We start from the raw sequence: 17121 nt of genomic DNA on the forward strand, positions 1-17121 counted from the left end.
CATGAAGCATGAAATTCTGAAAAAGCAACAGTTAAGATTAAATGCACCTCCTTTTTCAGTGTCTTTATAGTTGCAGTTTGCTCATAGTAAGACACGGTATGAAACACTTCACTTTAAACCACTGACAAAACGTTGCACTTTAAAGGTATTTTTTGTTATGCAAATGTTGACTACAATTTTCACCACTGCAGGCAGCATTTTACCAGTGGGTGTGTTGAGATTTTTTTCTTAGGTGTTGTGCATTTCTTTTGACGTGATATTTCTTTTAACCCTTACTTTAAATTCCTCAAAAAGTTTTGCTTTTTCCGCACCACCATTGTTTATAGCAGCGATTCCCAAAGTCAAGAGTGCTTCAGCCCAATTAAAAACTAGAAGATCCCATGGGGCACACCCATTTTAAAATTTCACTTCAATTAAAATACAATAAAAAGAGATGTATTTCCTTGAAAATGTTATTCAAAAAACATAAACAGGCTTTTGGCTAGAAATTGCTAAAGTTACCAAGTCATACGTAAAATACTATGGTCAATATGGGACCCACCTGCTACTGGGATATAAACTTCAATACAAGAGAAGCAAATATAGGTTGGATTAATAAGTAATATAACAAACTAACCGCATCTTATCATTTTTATTCACTTTTTAAATAAATAAATCCATTTTACGGAATTTCTGTACCTGTAGTACACTCGCAGCCTATTGTGGCTCCAGCCCACACTTTGGGAATCTGTTTCATAGTAATGCGTCAATGACTAATGCCTGTTTTCTACAAGTACCTGTTTGACTGGACTCGACCTTGTTTTTAGGGTTTGTCATTAGGTGCAAATGGAAAGGTGAAACCCAGCAACAAAAACCAACACCGTGGTTTCCAAGTCTGAGAAAAACCCATAGACTTATAGACTTATACCACTCTTTCGATGTCCTCCATCGTTGTTGTCTTTGTCAGATAACAATGACGTTGTTATAACGACCCCATGCACATTGAGGTGGAAATGAGAAACTGAGTATAGCAAAGTTGAGTTGAGCCAAAGTTGTGGAAACAAGGCTTCAATGACTTGCTGGGCTGACTGATTGCACCATGTTATGTTACATACTGGTATCATACAAAAGTACAGTTTCGTCCTAGTTTAAGTTCAGTTAATATTTATTTAACACAAAACATAGATTTTTTTTTTACATAAACTTGTGGTGAACTTTTTTTTTAAACATATAAATTTACAATAAATAGCTTTAAGCTGCTTTTTAAATGGATCTATTGACATTAAAGTAAGAACAAACAGCAACAGTTTGTCTTACAACTGTACAGTTTACGTAAGAAGGATCCTTTAGGCTGAAGCATCAGTGTCACACAGAGTTGCTCCTGCAGGTTAGAGGCACAGAGGTATGGGACACTTCAATGTGCACAGTGGACATGGGATATTGCTCACACTCTTCCTCTAGTGGGAAACAGCGGCAGTGTAGGAGCACCTCGCTCACCTCTTGCCTAAAGTTGGAGTTCAGGAATCCGTAGATGACGGGGTTAATGCAGGTGGAGGACATGGCCAGCAGGTGGCAGAGGGAGAACAGCAGGTTGTGGTGACAGACGGGCAGAGCCTCCTGGTTCCAGTCTGACACCACGTTGAAGATGGTGAGCGGAAGCCAGCAAAGGGCAAAGACTGTTATGAGAGCAACCAGCATGATGTTGATCCGGCGGCTGTGGGTCATGCGCTGGCACTCGGGGGTCCGGGCGCGGTCCAACATTTCTTTGCGGTGACGGAGCCGCACAATAACTCTAACATAACAGAGCAGGACCAAAAACAGTGGCCCACAGTACTGGAACAGCAGAAGCCATGTGGTGTAAGCGACCCTGTGACCCTGGGATGGCCAGTGCTCCACACAGGCTTCCATATGTGAAGAGGTGGGGACGTAAGAAAAGAGGGAACGGTATGAATTTTGAAGCGCAGACAGGTTTTTGTATGTATGAGTAGGAGATGTGTTGAGATAAGCATGAGGAAAATCTTGGTCATGTACCGATGACACGGGCAGGATTACATTGGTATAGGGCTCATTTGTGAGCAGCTGAAAGGCTAAGAAAGGCAAAGATGTGAAGCAGGCCAGTATCCAAATGAGAACAATTGCCATGTAGGCCTGAGGAACACTTGGTTTCCATCCAGAGGGGTTAATGATAAGCTGGTGCCTTTCTAAGGCGATAAACACTAGAGACAGCACTGACACACTCACAGAGACACACTGGATGAACGGCACCAGGCGACATAACAGCGAGCCAAACACCCAGTGGTCCATGATTGTGTATATGACAGTGAAGGGGAGGCAGAAGACACATACCAGAATGTCAGAGAATGACAGGTTGCAGATGAAAATGCTGGTGACATTGACCTTTTCTCTGCGGCGGGCAATGATGCAAATGAGGCCAATGTTGCCCACCAACCCTAGCACCATTGTAACACTGTACCAGGCTACAAGGCATGCTGTCAGAACAGGAGACATGTGGCACTGCTCATCATGCTCCAGAATGGCGAAGTCTGAGAGGAGCTGGGTCTCATTCCCTGGCCAGTCCTGTACAGACCCATGGCTGGCTCGCTCTTTCTCCCAAGCTGAGGATTGTGGAGGGGTGGAGCTGTTGAAGATCAAAGGAAAAGGTGACGCTGACAAAGAAGACTGGGTTGTGTTGCCACTCAAGGACATCTCACCAAGACTGAAGTGTCACCAGCACCATGGATCAAACTGTCCATCCCAGCCCTCTGAAAACATGCATCTGAAACAAAGAGAGAAATCACAGATTCATGAAATGCATTTATTCTACTGCTCTTATACTATAGAAGTCAATTAATGTGTATATGTAGGAGTGATACTGTTGCTATAAATGAAGGAGAACTAAGCTGATCCTGTTTCTAAAAAATAGAAACTACATGTGTGAGGAATTAGTGCCTGATAGAGTTGAAGGAAGTTCAATTATATGTACAATAAATGTTTGATGGGGTGGAACCATCAGCGTAGCTTTGTGCTGAACATTGGGGGGCAAGACAGCAAGATCTCTGTCTAAATAAATAAATAAATCTGGGTAAATTCCCAGATGATTAAATATGCTACTATATTGCTGGTAATACCTGAAATGAGTAAAGAAAATCAGCCTATTTATGCAAGATAATTCATAATTTTATTGGTGGTGGTGGGGGGGTTATATTGGTTGCGTCTGATTATGGTAAATGGCCTGTATTTATATAGCGCTTTACTAGTCCGTATAAGGACCCCAAAGCGCTTTACATATCCAGTCATCCACCCATTCACACACACATTCACACACAGGTGATGGCAGCTACATTGTAGCCACAGCCACCCTGGGGCGCACTGACAGAGGCGAGGCTGCCGGACACTGGCGCCACCGGGCCCTCTGACCACCACCAGTAGGCAACGGGTGAAATGTCTTGCCCAAGGACACAACGACCAAGACTGTCCAAGCCGGGGCTCGAACCGGCAACCTTCAAATTACAAGGCGAACTCCCAACTCTTGAGCCACATTATTGGGGGGTCATAACCCCTCTAACCCCCCTGGAAATTACGCTCCTGGGTGGAACAGTGGTTAGCACTGTTGCTTCAAGGCAAGAAGGTTGCGGGTTCAGGCTGAGGCCTTTCTGTGTGGAGTTTTTTATGTTCTCCTGTGTCTGCACGGGTACTCCGGCTTCCTCCCACAGTCCAAAGACATGCAGTTAGTCAGGTTAGGTTAAATGGTGAATCTAAGTGATGAGAACATGTTTGTCTGTCTCTTTGTTAGCCCTGCGACAGACTGAGAACCTGTCCAGGGGTTGGTAAGCAAAAGAAAATGGATGAGTGCGTTACTATGAAATGTTTTACTAACATTCATGGGTCCCCAGAGCAGAAATCCTAAACACTATGATGACTCATTGGCTAGTTTGCTGACTTCAAATTCGTAGGGGCTCTTTGGTGTAGCAAGGATATCAGGACTGCGAGTAATGGATGGTCTGTGTGAGTCATTGCAGTCACTTTATGGTCAATCTGTGTCTACACAAGATTCATTCAGGCCCACTACTGAGTCGTATATTACCTGACATTTTGGAAGTCCTCAGATCCCACTAAACAAGTAGTATTACATTCACTGGCCTCATTTATTAGTTACGCTTTGCCAGTACAAGGTTGGTCCCCCGTTTGCCTTTGGAGTGCATTAATTCTTCATGGCAGAGATTCAACAAAGTGCTGGAAAAATTCCTCAGAGTTTTGGTCCAAATTAACATGATAGAGTCACACAGTTGGTGCAGATTTTTTGGCTGTGCGTTTATCTTCCATTCCACCACATCCCAAAGGTGCTCTATTTCTGAAATGATGCATATTTCTGCTGTAAGCAGCCATCTGAGTATAGATGCAATATGGTCATAAAAAACATGATCATCAACAATACTCGGGTAGGCTGTACTATTTAAATGATGTTCAGTTGGTATAAAGAGGCCCAGAGTGTACAAAAAAATATCCCCCAAGTCATTATTATGCAAAATTCTGACCCATCAAATTTTTTTCATCAGACCAAGCAACATTTTTCCAGTCTTTTCCTGTCCACTTCTGGTTAGCTTGTGTGAAATGTCAGCTAAGAAGATTCCTTGCATTCCTCTTCTTAGCTGACAGGAGTGGCATCTAGTGTGGTCTTCTGCTACTGCCTATACCAGGGGTAGGGAACTCCAGGCCTCGAGAGCCGGTGTCCTGCAGGTTTTAGATCTCACCCTTGATCAACACGTCTGAATCAAATGATTAGTTCATCACCAGGCCTCTGGAGACTTCAAGACATGTTGAAGAGGTAATTTAGCCATTTAGACCAGCTGTGTTGGATTAAGGACACATCTAAAACCTGCAGGACACTGGCTCTCGGGTTCCCTACCCCTGGCCTATACGCTTCAAGGCTTGACAGGTAATGTGTTTAGAGATGCTCTTCTGCATAGCTCTGTCATAAAGAGCGGTTATTAGAGTTACCGTTGCCCTTGGCAATCTGGCCATACTCCTTTGACTTTTGGCATCAATACGACATTTTAGCCCAGGCTTTTTTGGGCTGTTCTCTGAAAACTGTAGAGACAGTTGTGTAGGATAATCCAAGCAGTTTCTGACACAATCAAACCAACCCTTATATCAGCAACAATCATGCGACATTCAAAGTACTTTAAATCATCCCATTCTAATGCTAAGGTTGAACTTCATATCTATATTAACTAGCGTCCATGTGACAGCTGATTATATTTGTGTTAACAAGCAGTTGAACCACTGTACCTAACAAAGTGGCCAGTGAATGTTTGTACATTACAAAAGGCAAAATAGACTTGATAAAATACAACAGAAGCTGTGCTTGTGTAGACAGGTGAGTTGGTGAAGATAAGAGAGTATGTGTTCTGTCAGTCCTGTGAGACAGATGACTGAAAAACGTGCAGAAAAAATGCACGTGGTGGAGACAAACTGTCAGGACCAACGACTGCTCTTGCGATCCTCCACACTTTAAATCCAGATGTTGAACATTATAATTATTAAACATCTAGATTTATCTTTGTCTTAGATATCAGGTTGACTGCAGTCCTCATGTAAGAATGACACCTATATAAAAAGGAAGAAAATATGAAGTGCTTTCACAGTTTAAATAACAAAAGACTTTGAGTACAGGTGATAAAAGGTGATAATTACATTCTTTTGTAAGCGACTTGGCCTCACACTAATAATTGCTGCAATTCCTTGTCCAAAAATCAACAGTCAGGTCTCAAGACTGAACATAAAAAGCTAATGATATCAAAATGATTATGAATACACAGACTTAGATTCATTTATTTTAATGAAAGGGTATGACATTGTCATGATCCTAAAAATGGACTGTAGCCATCTTCCCTGGAACCTCTGCTATGTGCCATGAAAACCATAAGAAAACGAGACTGTCACTTTCCATTAACAGCGCACACACTTTGCTATCAGTCACTTCACCCTGCATCATTACTAACCTACTGTGTCAGTGTGTTGAGTGAGCTGCAGGCAGGGTGGCACAGCATCGATCATCCTTTGTTCGGTGAGGAAAGGCAAGTGTAATGTCACCGGTAACTACATGCAACAAATAACTGCAACAGTGAGTAGAAACCATGTACAGCAGTAGTAAGAAAAGGAAATATTGAAAACCAACAGCCATTTTTAAACCGCTAATGCTGCAATTGTGCGATGCTGTGGGGAACACATACATCAAGTAGTTGTGTTAGTGTGTTGGACACACTGCAGCGCTAAGTCTCTGCATGGTAAGGAACACTGTGACCTGTCTCCACTTGACCCGTCATATTATTCTTATCTTTGCCTCAAAAAGTGCCCTCCATCTCAGAGAAAATAGATGAAACAGAAATGAAGGCAAGGCTGTAATTTTCCTTGGAGAAGCTTCACCTTTTTATTTTTAAAAAGACATTGTACTGTGCAGTGAAAGGTGGATTCCACATATACCTTTTAAGCAGCAATCTTGCACTTAATCTACCTGCTAAAGAGTGCTGAGGGTAGTGTCATATAAAGGTAATATTTCTGAGAAATGAAAAATAGTTTATTATAGCTGAACACTGCACTTGATTATAAAGGTCTGACATGTGCTATTCCAAAGGGATGAACGATTTGGGGTTTTGTTTTTGTTTTTTTGCGTGTAATGAATCTGTACTGCAGGTAAAATGCATTTGAAAATGAAAATAAAGATATATGCTTGACTGAAAAACAAAAAAAGCCCAGTCTTTCAATTACCCCTCTGCAATCACAGGTTGTGTTTCTGCTTCACTTCTTACCATTCTTACCAGTACAGCCACTTACAAGATTCTAAAAATTTCCTAAATCCAAAAGAATAGTCCAATATGTGTGTGCAATCGATACAGCTGCTCAGAGACTATTTTCTTTCATATTGCCTTGTGCCGGTGATAATCAGGGTAACGGCAGCAGGCACTGTGCAGTGTGCTCAACCTGAGCTAAGCCTTGTTATCTGCTGGAGGTGTCAGGGATTGTGGGTGACACCTCTCAAATCTACTACAAATACTTTCACAATGTGGTTCTCTTTACATTTCAACAAAGAACACGAAATATGAATGCAATGTTGTTCCCCTGTTTGCGTTTTCTTTTGGATAAATACCACCAGACATGCGTGCTGTCAGATGCTTTTGTTAGACTGTATAATTGAAAAGATATTTGTAGAAGGAGAGACCTACATTACACCTGCTTACAGTCTCTGGACACTGCAAGCTGACAGTCTAGAAACAATACAGCATTCATTTCATAGCTGATTGAATCCTAATCAATACTGATTTCCCTCGACAAAGATGATGAATCCATTCAATACATCAATATTGCGTGTTTAAAAAAAAGAAAGATAAAGGACTCACGTGATGGTTTAGCTGAAAAATGAGTTTCAGTGAAGCCAGGATGAGAGAAAATGATGCTCTGAACAGGTGTGAATCCTCAGGGATTAGAGTTGGAGAAGAAGCTGTGCACTATAACAACCAAAGCGATTGTGTCAGAGGCAGCAGCGAGAGGAGCACAGCTATAATTGTGCTTAGAGCCCCTTCAGGTGCCAAAGACCCTCTGAGGACCGTGCTCTGCTGTCACACAGTGGTGAATTTATTCAATTGCATCCTGAAAATGAAACCAGCTGCAAGTGCTGACAAGAAGACACTGAAGACTCAGGAAGCAGAGTTGAACCGAATTTATTGATGAAGAGCAAGTTTGATAAAGTGGTCATCTTTGTTCATTGGTAATTTAATGTCATAATCTAGACCCGGTCTGGATTTTAGTCGCCTTTAGAGTGTATTCAGACAGGGCTGCACTCTTTTTCATTGTCAGACTTCATCACCACCTTAACAGAGCAGGCCTTCTCATTCACAACCAGCTCACACTCCTCAGGAACATCTACAGTGTTTGCATCGGGGATCCTATGATACAAAAAGAAAAAAAGAAACAATAATAATCAAAAACAATCTCAGGGGTTTTGTTCATTTAGTAACTCTAAAATTGGAAGTTATCATTGTTAAAGCCTAAAAAGAGAACTTATCACAGTCCTACGAGTAAGAAAGCTGAGAGAAAAGAGGTTTATTTGTTTAAAGAAAAAATGCCTTAATGATTAAAAAAAAAACAATAATGTGGAAGTCTTACTTGGTACAGCAGCTCAAACCCTCGCTTGTACAAGAGCAGTCCATGCAGTCTCTCACCCATGCAGAGTCAAAATCATGCAGCTCTCCATCCTTATCCACACACCCTACATGTAAAGAAATGAAAACACAGCTCAACTCAAAGGAGTTGTTGACTTACTTACTCAGAGGCACTCCTTACTTGTGTTTAAGCATCTATTAGTGTATGCATAGGTGTGGTTAAGGGATTAGATGTGGAATAAATGTCTAATATCTGTAAATCATGACAGAGAAACCTTTCCCCCACACCCAGTGTCCTGCTGCACTGCTGCAGTATTGTATCTGTACAAGAAAGGTCTCATGTGACTCACCTTTTGGAGGGTTATTTGGATCTTTGACCTCTAACTCCTCGAAGAAGCATTGAGAGTGACAGAGCACAACGAGCCCCAGCAGACAGACAAACACATGTAGAGAGGACTGAAAGAGAAACACATTTCATACTAAAGTAATTTCTATCCTTTTAAGACCTTTAACATGACAGGAAATGGCCAACTACTGCTTCGACTAACAACTATTCTGTTCAGTTGACACAGTGTATACACAGTTGTACCTTATATCTTACATAACCCGAGGCGTGTGTAAATATAAAATATAATTCTGAAAAAGCAGAATGATTTGCAGGTGTCATAAACTCAGTGTTTAAACTAAGATATTTTACTAATTCATGAAAATTATGAGCTTATTTTGAATCTGAATTGACAGTACCACATCTAAAAAAAAAAGTAGGTACAATTACTAAAAAGAAAGTCAAAGATTTGTAATTAGGTTCATTGGCAACAGGTTAGCAACAGGACTGAGCAGAGGTTTACCAATCTGCAAAAATCTGCCTCTACAAATTGTGGAAGAATTTCAGAATAATGTGACCCAACATAAACTGCAAAGACTTTGAATATTTCATCATCTACAGCACAAAACATCATCCAAAGATTCAGAGCATCTGCAGAAATCTCTGTGCGCAGGAGATACGGCTGAAAACGAATTCTGGACGTTTGATCTTTGGTCCATCAGGCAGGACGAGATTAAGAACAAGGATGAATCTGTCACGGAAATCCCTGCATGGGCTCAAAAAAAAAAAACACTTCCAGAAATCACTGTACAAAGTTAACTGTGTCATCCACAAATGCCACTTAAAGCTCTATCATACAAAGAAGAAGCCATATATGAACATGATGATGAAAAGCCACCATCTTCTCTGAGCCAAAGCTTATTTAAAAAGGACAAAGTGAACCAAACTTTTGGTCGATCAAGAAATATTTTTGTGGACTATAGTTAAAAAAAGAGTGGATGCAACACAGAGATAAACAGGGAAGCTTTGGTACCATTAAATTAATTTTAAAAAATGTTAAATTTTCTCTTTTTAAACACTGGTATGATTTACATATTCTATGGTGAATAAAACATGGGTTTATGAGATTTAAAAATCTGTTTTCTTTTACATTTTATAACATTTTTGGAACTGAGTTTGTGAAATATATACACTCTGACAACAATTACGTGATTGAAATCTCATAACTATTCATATTTACATTTATACTGAAAGTTATTTTAAAAAATAGCTGTGATTAGAGAATATATAAAAGAAAGTGTAAAATACATACCATCCTCAGTTATGATGTATCCCAGCCAACAGAAAAACTGTGTGTGAAAATTCGGTAGTCACGGATTTTATTAAGGTGTGACTCCCATGTATATCATTATGATAATATTTAAACAGTGATGAACGTTTTTTATCAAATATTTGTTTTAAGGTGGAGAAGACCAGCAGGTTATGTTGAAACTGCATATCAAAAACAACATTTTCACCAGCGATAGAAATGGTTTGTTTCTTCTCACGAATCAAACTCAAGCACAGTGAAAAAGCAGCCGTGAAATAATTAGTCAGAAAAACAAAAGTTATTTTCCTTGTCTAGCAACTTTTATTCCTGAGCCAAAAGGCAGAGATTGATTACTTGCATCGATAAACGATACACGTTGTAAACAGTTAAAGAGATAAAAGTTTGGATCAGACCTGCCAGAGTAAACACTGCACTTTTGAACCTTTGCTTAAAAAAAAACAAACTGCTTTTAAAGCTTTATAGGCAACAGATGATATCTCCATGTTTCTACAGTCACCACTTAACAATCAGTAAAAAAAAAAAAATAAATAAAATCAAAAAAAATCGTAGAAAACCATGACAGAGTATCAAACTGGGATAAAGAAACAATTACACATATAAGGTTTAATGTGCAAAATATACATTTTTTGCAATGAATATTCACATACTTTATTGAGTTTAACTCTGAATATAGGGAGCTCTATGTCAGTGGTGAGTTCATCTTAGTGCAAGTGAAATAAAAGACATTTTTTATGTTAGTGCAGAGGATTTTTTTTTTTTTTTTTGCACATCTAAAGAAACGAGTGCTCCTTTGGTAGCAGCTATCCAACAGGTGTCAGATATGTTTGCAGCAAAGCCTGAGCTCTGAGGCATCACCACCTCAACTCCCGAAGAGGCACAACTACAGTATCAACCCACAGCCATCTCATTAGATTTCTGCTGTAATTATCAAGTACCACCAAAAACCCAAACCACCACCGAACAGTAAACAAACCCAAAGCAGAAGCTAAGAATGACAAAAGTGATCATTTAAAGGCAAATCTTCAAAGAAAATAAATGTACCTGCATCGCTTAGCCAACAAATAAATCTCATTCTTTTCCTTTGGCAGTGTGCAATTACATTTAAAGGTACTGCTCAACATTTTGAGACAAACACTTATTCAGCGTCTGATATAATGTACATATGAAACTGACTTTTTGGAGTCATGTGACCGCTAACCACGTGATGTTAACTTTTGCCATTTTGGACATGTGACAATATAGGCCAAGTAAATAAGGCCCCACTCTCACAGGTGTAGAGAACATTCAGTGACCCGACCCCCACCAGTTACTAGGGAAAAACGAGTAATCCCCTACTGGTTGGCAAAAACCTCTTTGAGATTATTTTGATTCCCCATAGTTACGTAGCATGAAAACAGCAACTTGTCTGCAATCACTCACCAACTGCTCTCCAAAAAGTAGTTAAACTGTGAGAAGTCCAACAAACAGAGACTATTTGACTTTAAAGTGAAAGCAGAAGTTGAGTTTTAAAAATAACATTGTAAACTGTGAGAAACAGCTTTTATTTTGGAGACAATCTCCATTTCTGGTTTGCGCTACACTTTTTCCAAGTTTCACTACCACTCAGTGGTTAGTAAGAGAGTATTTCCACTTAAGTTGGTATCTTCCATGCTAACTACAGACGTTTACAATGATCTTCTTGCAACCACGGCAATCACAGGGTGAATGTATTTTTCTTAGCAACTGGTGGTTGTATCATGTCCAACATGGTGAGAAATCTGTTGTCCTGTGAGAAACCTCTATAGTTAGCAGCCAGACAGCATAGCTTAGCTTAGCGTAAAGACCAGAAACAACCAACGACATTTATCCAAAGTTAAAAAATAAAAAAATAAAAATCCAAACAACAAATATCAAAACATCAGTATTACTAAAACTTGATGTTTATAAAAGAGTTTATCATTTCAAATGTGCTGGTAGTGTACCCTTAAACAGACCCTGGTCAACTATACCCCGGTTTCCAGTCCATGTGCTAAGCTTAGCTAAATGTCAACATAGAAGTTAGCTAACTTCTATATTGACAGCTAATCTAACATGTAAGAAAGTATTGTTCCACAACTGTCACTTTTATCAGAGAAATTAATCAAAGAGAACATGTTTTTAAGTTTTTTTGTATAATAAATTATCAAGTTTTTTCACTAAGGCATTCACATTAGAGTCCCATGCATGTTTCCACTACTGTAACTTCAACTTTATCCAATCAGAGTTTTCATGAAGGCCGGTTTACTGAAGGGCCAGTGATACTGGTTGGGGACGGGTCCATTCACGTTACACTCAAAAAAGGAGAACATGGGGAACCAAATGCGTGCCCTTCGGCTATGCTGGTAGGCACGAGTGTTAGCTAAGGTGTGATAGTAGAGGAAGAGGCGGGTGGTGATGTAGAAGGCGATGAACACGTCGATGGAGTAGTGCTCGTGAGCAGCCAGGATGAAGAAAATCCCAAACAGGTTTAACACCCAAGATATGGTGTGAATCAGATTCCATGTTCGTGGAGTATCTGCAATTAGGAAACATAATTATAAGACATGCTCAGTGTATTTTATGTATATCCAAAGCTTGCAGACATCCTTGGTACTAGTTTATTTTGAGCTGGACAGCTGGTATGAGATATTTGTGCTGATATACTTTGTTGTTGCCAAATGTGCCACTGTGCATTTTGTCCAGACATATCCACTTTGGTCTTCTCTATCCAAAAGACATTTTTCCAGAGGTTTTGTGGTTTGTTGAAAGGAAGTTTTCAAAGCTTAACATTAATGCCATGTTCTTTTTAGGGAGAAGAGTCTCGTGGCAACTCTTCCAAACAAGCCATACTTGTTCGGTCTTTTTCTGATTGATGGACTTCAAATAGTTTGGAAATGGACTTTAACTGCTCCCAGACTGATGGGCAGAAACAACTGTTTCTGATACATTTCATGTTTGGCATTGTGTTAACACTTGTCTAAATGCTCCAAATCAACAAACAGCCGCTGCAAACCTCTACTGTGATAGAGGTGCTCACACTTGCTGATGATCAGATATTACTTACACTTGTTTCTACTTGTGGTCTTGATTCCTATGACAGAGGTAAGCCTGTGCTTAGTTGTTTTATGCATTACTTCTGCATTTTGGCTTATCTATTGTTAAATAAATAATGACATGAGGTGTATTTAAGGGAATTTAAGACCTGCTGAGGAACAGGTGATTTATAAAAAAAATTAAGTCCCAATACATAAAACCTTAGAGTTAAAAGAAGGTGTACTTTCCTTAATTATAGTCACATCATTTCTTTCCTACTAGTAAAAATACAAGACCTAACAAGAAAGTACACTCTCACTAAACTCATTGAAAGCCGAACAAAATAATTAATCCTCACATTCAGTCACAAAGAAGTTGAGCATCGTGATGACAACAGTGTGCCCACTGAACATGTAGTCTCCACAGGTTTGCACGCCTGTCAGAGTCATCCCAAATCCACTCCAGATTGTTAGAGCCCTCTGTATCTTTCCCCAGGTGTCACCATATGTCTGAGGGACAAAAAAACCCCCTCCAGTAATTAGTCATGCTGTGAATCACAGTGGCAGCTGTTTATTAGTTATCACCGCAGTACAGCTGAGTGATCAACTGAACTGTAACACTGCCAACAGCAATGAGAATAAAAATTAAAAAAACTCCAGGAGGAAAAATGATTTGCACTTCCCACCTTGCTGGCACACTTCAGGTGCTGCCCTGGCACAGAAAGCGAGGTGGCAAACATGGTGCAGCAACGAAGCAAAAACACCGTTCCCATTAAAGAACACAGCCGTCTGAAGAGGATGGACCTGAAACACAGACGCACGCCCAACTCAGCGTAATGTGATGGCAGCAGCTAGAAATGTGCAAACTGCAGAAACGGGACCTATGGGCTACCTGTGTTTGTGAAGGAGCAGGATCAACAGAAACATGTAACATAAGATGAGACCACAAGCTTCAGCCATGGCAAAAGCCCAAGGAATTCTGGGTACACTGTTAAGAGTACAAAAACATGCATATCAGAAAGCAGATAAGATATGAGTGCAGCTCAATGTGTACGTGAACTATGGAGCTTACGTTGCTCAACAATCCCTGGAACCACCATATAGATACTTATCAGTGCAAAATATGCAAAACATATAAAATATGCAAGCTTGTACCTGTCCAGGAATATATCAGGCAGCGGTGGGTATGTCCTCATGTCAGGGACGCGCTCATGTACGATGACCATGACAAAAGATGTGAATCCAAAAACAAGAAAAACATATATGGAACTGATGACTGTTTTCCAAACCTCTGGGTCCAATCTACCAGCTAAGTGCTGCCTACACCTCCCGTTGGAGTGTGTGTGACACAGCACCTCTCCTGAGCTGTATCCAGATCTATTGCTGTTCCTTGACCGCAGCTCAGTCCCGTTACACAAGCGATCACCTCCATTACACCCGTCAGCTCCATCGCAGCTCCACTTGACCCCAGTAGTGCCTGTGGAGAGCCCGGCGGGAAGACTGTCCGAAGGTGAGAGGCCCAGCTCCTCTAGCTGGGCCTGGTTTTTTCTCTGGAGCTGGCGGAGGGCTATGGTTAGCCTTTTGATGTCTCCCAGCACCGTGAGGCCCAGAGGAGGACCCCTCAGGTCGGCCTCAGTCAGAGCCAGCAGACTGAGGCCGTCCAGGCGGTGCTGTGTGCACAGTAGCTCCACGTACTGCCCAAAACCTTCTTCCTTCAGCCACTGGGCCACCTGCTTACAGCTCCAGGCACTCACATCATCTTCCGACAGTGCCATGCTGCTGCAGAAACAAACACTGTTAAGTAACGTGGGGTATGACAGATAAAAAAATAACTGAAATTACAGCGGCAGAGAAAAGAAGTATGCACACGCACACACACTGATGTTCTGACTGATCAAAGGGTGCTGTTAACAATTCTCTAAAGCTTGATAATTAAGTGCCACGTCCTCCTCTGCATTTTGATCACTTGATTTCATAACTGTTCAGTGCCATTCTTTTAATGCAAAACTGCCTGAAGCTCACCCACTGACACTTCTACTCAATTTGCATGAAAATTAACACGAGCACTTTCCCCGCTGTTCATATCATACAGCGCTGCAGTTATATAAATTATTCATAAGTTTGCTGATTATTCTCCACAGTGTAGCGGTTTATACATTCGAATAACAAGCGAGAGATCGCTGGTTTGATGCCCGGGAAGAGTCATGAATCTCTTTGGTTCATCCAGAAGATCATCTGGGGTGTAGATCTGCCAAATTAAATATGCGGAAAAGCCCGCTGTGGCGACCCGTTATGAATGACAGAGCAGCTGAAAGTAGCTTCTTTATTCTCCAAACCATTCATGTTTTTTTTTCTTTTTTGGCATGAAATTTGATTTAAAAAAAAAACAAAACAAAAAACAGCATCAGGCACAGCAGCATCTCAAACAAAACAGTATAGTAACCAAAGTAAAACTAAATGAGAGCAAATTTCAACAAATTTATTGTTTCTTTAGTAAATATATGGGTTAGAGGTCTGTTATTTTTGTCACAGATAAGCATATCCATCATGACTTCTCCAAAACTGGGATTTGTAATCCAGCCGTCCCAGAATTGAAGCCACTTTGATAATTTAGAGATTGTTAGATGGACAAAATGAGTCCTTTCAAGGTCAAGGCAAATTGTTATTGCCGTATTTTACAGTTTTCACATTTTTGGTCACTTTAACAATTAAAAAGTCATCATTTTTAATCAGTAAGTGCAGGGTTAATTAGCCGAGGGGTTGGCTGCCTGCATGTGCTCTTATTTAGTGAAACTCTGCAGTGCACGCTGCAGCCTGCTTAGCTGGTTTTGCCTCATCTGTGTTCAGGTCAGTGACTGTACGTTAGCACTTTGTCCTGCTTTAGCCAGGACAGAGTGTCCCACCTAAAGCAGGAATTCAAAACCCCAAAACAGTGAGTCACTAAAAAAAACCCACAGGAGACTATAATCAATCTTTGCTTTGCAGTTCGCTCATTTCTGCCCTTTGAACTTCTGACAAGCTCACCACTGTACAGCTCCACTCGTACTCCAAAGGTCTACAAGTTCAACCAACACGGCTGTAGTACTGTACCGATGGCCTGCCTGCTGAGTCGACACTATATACAGCCTTGAAATTTTTATTTTGTACTGAACCAAACCGAGAAAATCCAGGAATAATTCTTTTTTTATCATGATGTTAAACAGGCTCATTATGGAGCTGACTGATTGAATGATTAGCTGATCAAGCAGCAAAAAATTTACTGACAAAATTCATCAAACAATCCCTCTAAGAAGGAGAAAATCTGGTAGAGTTTCTGGAACGTGCTGTACATTTTTTCGTAATATATTCTGACATTTTAACAGCTAAACATTTATGACAAGATTAATTGATTTAAAAATAAAACAGCCTAAATACTAGATTCTAGCCTCAAAGCTTTTGTTGGTGGTTTCTGAATTCCGCCTTCAGCCTGACAGCCACACCTAGTATGACATCACTCCTCTGACACTGGTTCAGTTTGGCACTGAAAGTCACCGCTGATGAAAATCCCTGAAACCTACAAGCAGCTCACTCACCGAGGCGTGTGCAGATCTGCTCCCTCAAAGAGAAATAAGTTATTTTTAACTAGCCTCGAGATTTTACTGGCAACATCCCGCAGCTACTTGGGATATAAAAGTGCCATGTCAGCTTGTTTGGCTGGCTTACAGTGAGTCACAGTCAGGCAGTAGGACACAGCTCAGTGTGTGTGTGTGTGTGTGTGTGTGTGAGTGAGAGAGAGAGAGAGAGAGAGAGAGAGAGCGAGAGAAAGCCCTTCAGTGTGTGAGAGAGACAGAGGCAGCTCAACAAAGAGCTCATAGTGTCTTTTCACCGCAGAGGCTACAATGTAACGTCAGATTGCAACATTTCACTACTAGCTCAGCAACTTTCTTCACATGAACAAAAATGTTCAACTTAGAGCAAACACGTCACAGGAAGTCCACTTTATTATAACCAATGATCGTCTCACTTACCAAACATCCACTGTCACTGCGCTGCTACAAGGTGCGGATGAGCCGTCTGTTTACTCCACCGCTCATAGGAGTATTTCACAGCCAACATGCTTCGGACTACTAAGCAACAACAAACAGGAAGAGGCAACAGCAAACAAAAAGCAGCCAAGAGGAGCAGGATGCTTCCTGCGAGACTTCAGCTCAAAGGACACTGACATCTGCTGGTTACACTTGGAAAGCCTGGGATTTCTATAATCCGTCAACTTTGACTGTTTTATTGTGGTTTTCGTTCTTAAAACAGTATTGTCATTCT

General features: G+C 40.7%; 3 protein-coding genes across 5 annotated transcripts; all 3 read right to left on the reverse strand.

Annotated features, from left to right (window-relative positions):
* Nucleotides 1-1254: 1254 nt before the first annotated feature.
* On the reverse strand, nt 1255-7493 carry npy4r (neuropeptide Y receptor Y4). Its single transcript, XM_026189157.1, has 3 exons — nt 7377-7493; nt 2691-2755; nt 1255-2617 (listed from the first exon to the last, which is right to left on the reverse strand). Exons 2-3 carry the CDS (start codon nt 2714-2716, stop codon nt 1345-1347), a joined length of 1299 nt encoding a protein of 432 aa, XP_026044942.1. The 5' UTR covers nt 2717-2755; nt 7377-7493; the 3' UTR covers nt 1255-1344.
* A 201-nt stretch (nt 7494-7694) lies between these two features.
* LOC113034557 (beta-microseminoprotein) lies at nt 7695-10025 on the reverse strand. The gene is made up of 4 exons (XM_026189204.1): nt 9776-10025; nt 8489-8594; nt 8143-8245; nt 7695-7922 (listed from the first exon to the last, which is right to left on the reverse strand). The coding sequence occupies exons 1-4, from the start codon at nt 9776-9778 to the stop codon at nt 7802-7804; spliced, it is 333 nt and encodes a 110-aa protein (XP_026044989.1). The 5' UTR covers nt 9779-10025; the 3' UTR covers nt 7695-7801.
* A 407-nt stretch (nt 10026-10432) lies between these two features.
* On the reverse strand, nt 10433-16934 carry LOC113034526 (sphingomyelin synthase-related protein 1-like). 3 transcript variants are annotated; one of them, XM_026189159.1, is made up of 6 exons: nt 16830-16934; nt 13978-14598; nt 13715-13810; nt 13509-13626; nt 13182-13332; nt 10433-12326 (listed from the first exon to the last, which is right to left on the reverse strand). In XM_026189159.1, exons 2-6 carry the CDS (start codon nt 14595-14597, stop codon nt 12022-12024), a joined length of 1290 nt encoding a protein of 429 aa, XP_026044944.1. In that variant the 5' UTR covers nt 14598; nt 16830-16934; the 3' UTR covers nt 10433-12021. The 3 variants fall into 3 exon arrangements, with proteins under 3 accessions (XP_026044944.1, XP_026044943.1, XP_026044945.1); XM_026189158.1 differs by having other exon boundaries at nt 13978-14601; XM_026189160.1 differs by lacking the exon at nt 16830-16934 and adding an exon at nt 16395-16588 and having other exon boundaries at nt 13978-14601.
* Between the last annotated feature and the right edge of the window lie 187 nt (nt 16935-17121).

The sequence above is a fragment of the Astatotilapia calliptera genome, chromosome 13 (assembly GCF_900246225.1).
Source record: "Astatotilapia calliptera chromosome 13, fAstCal1.2, whole genome shotgun sequence".
In the NCBI taxonomy this organism is placed as follows: Eukaryota; Metazoa; Chordata; class Actinopteri; order Cichliformes; family Cichlidae; genus Astatotilapia; species Astatotilapia calliptera.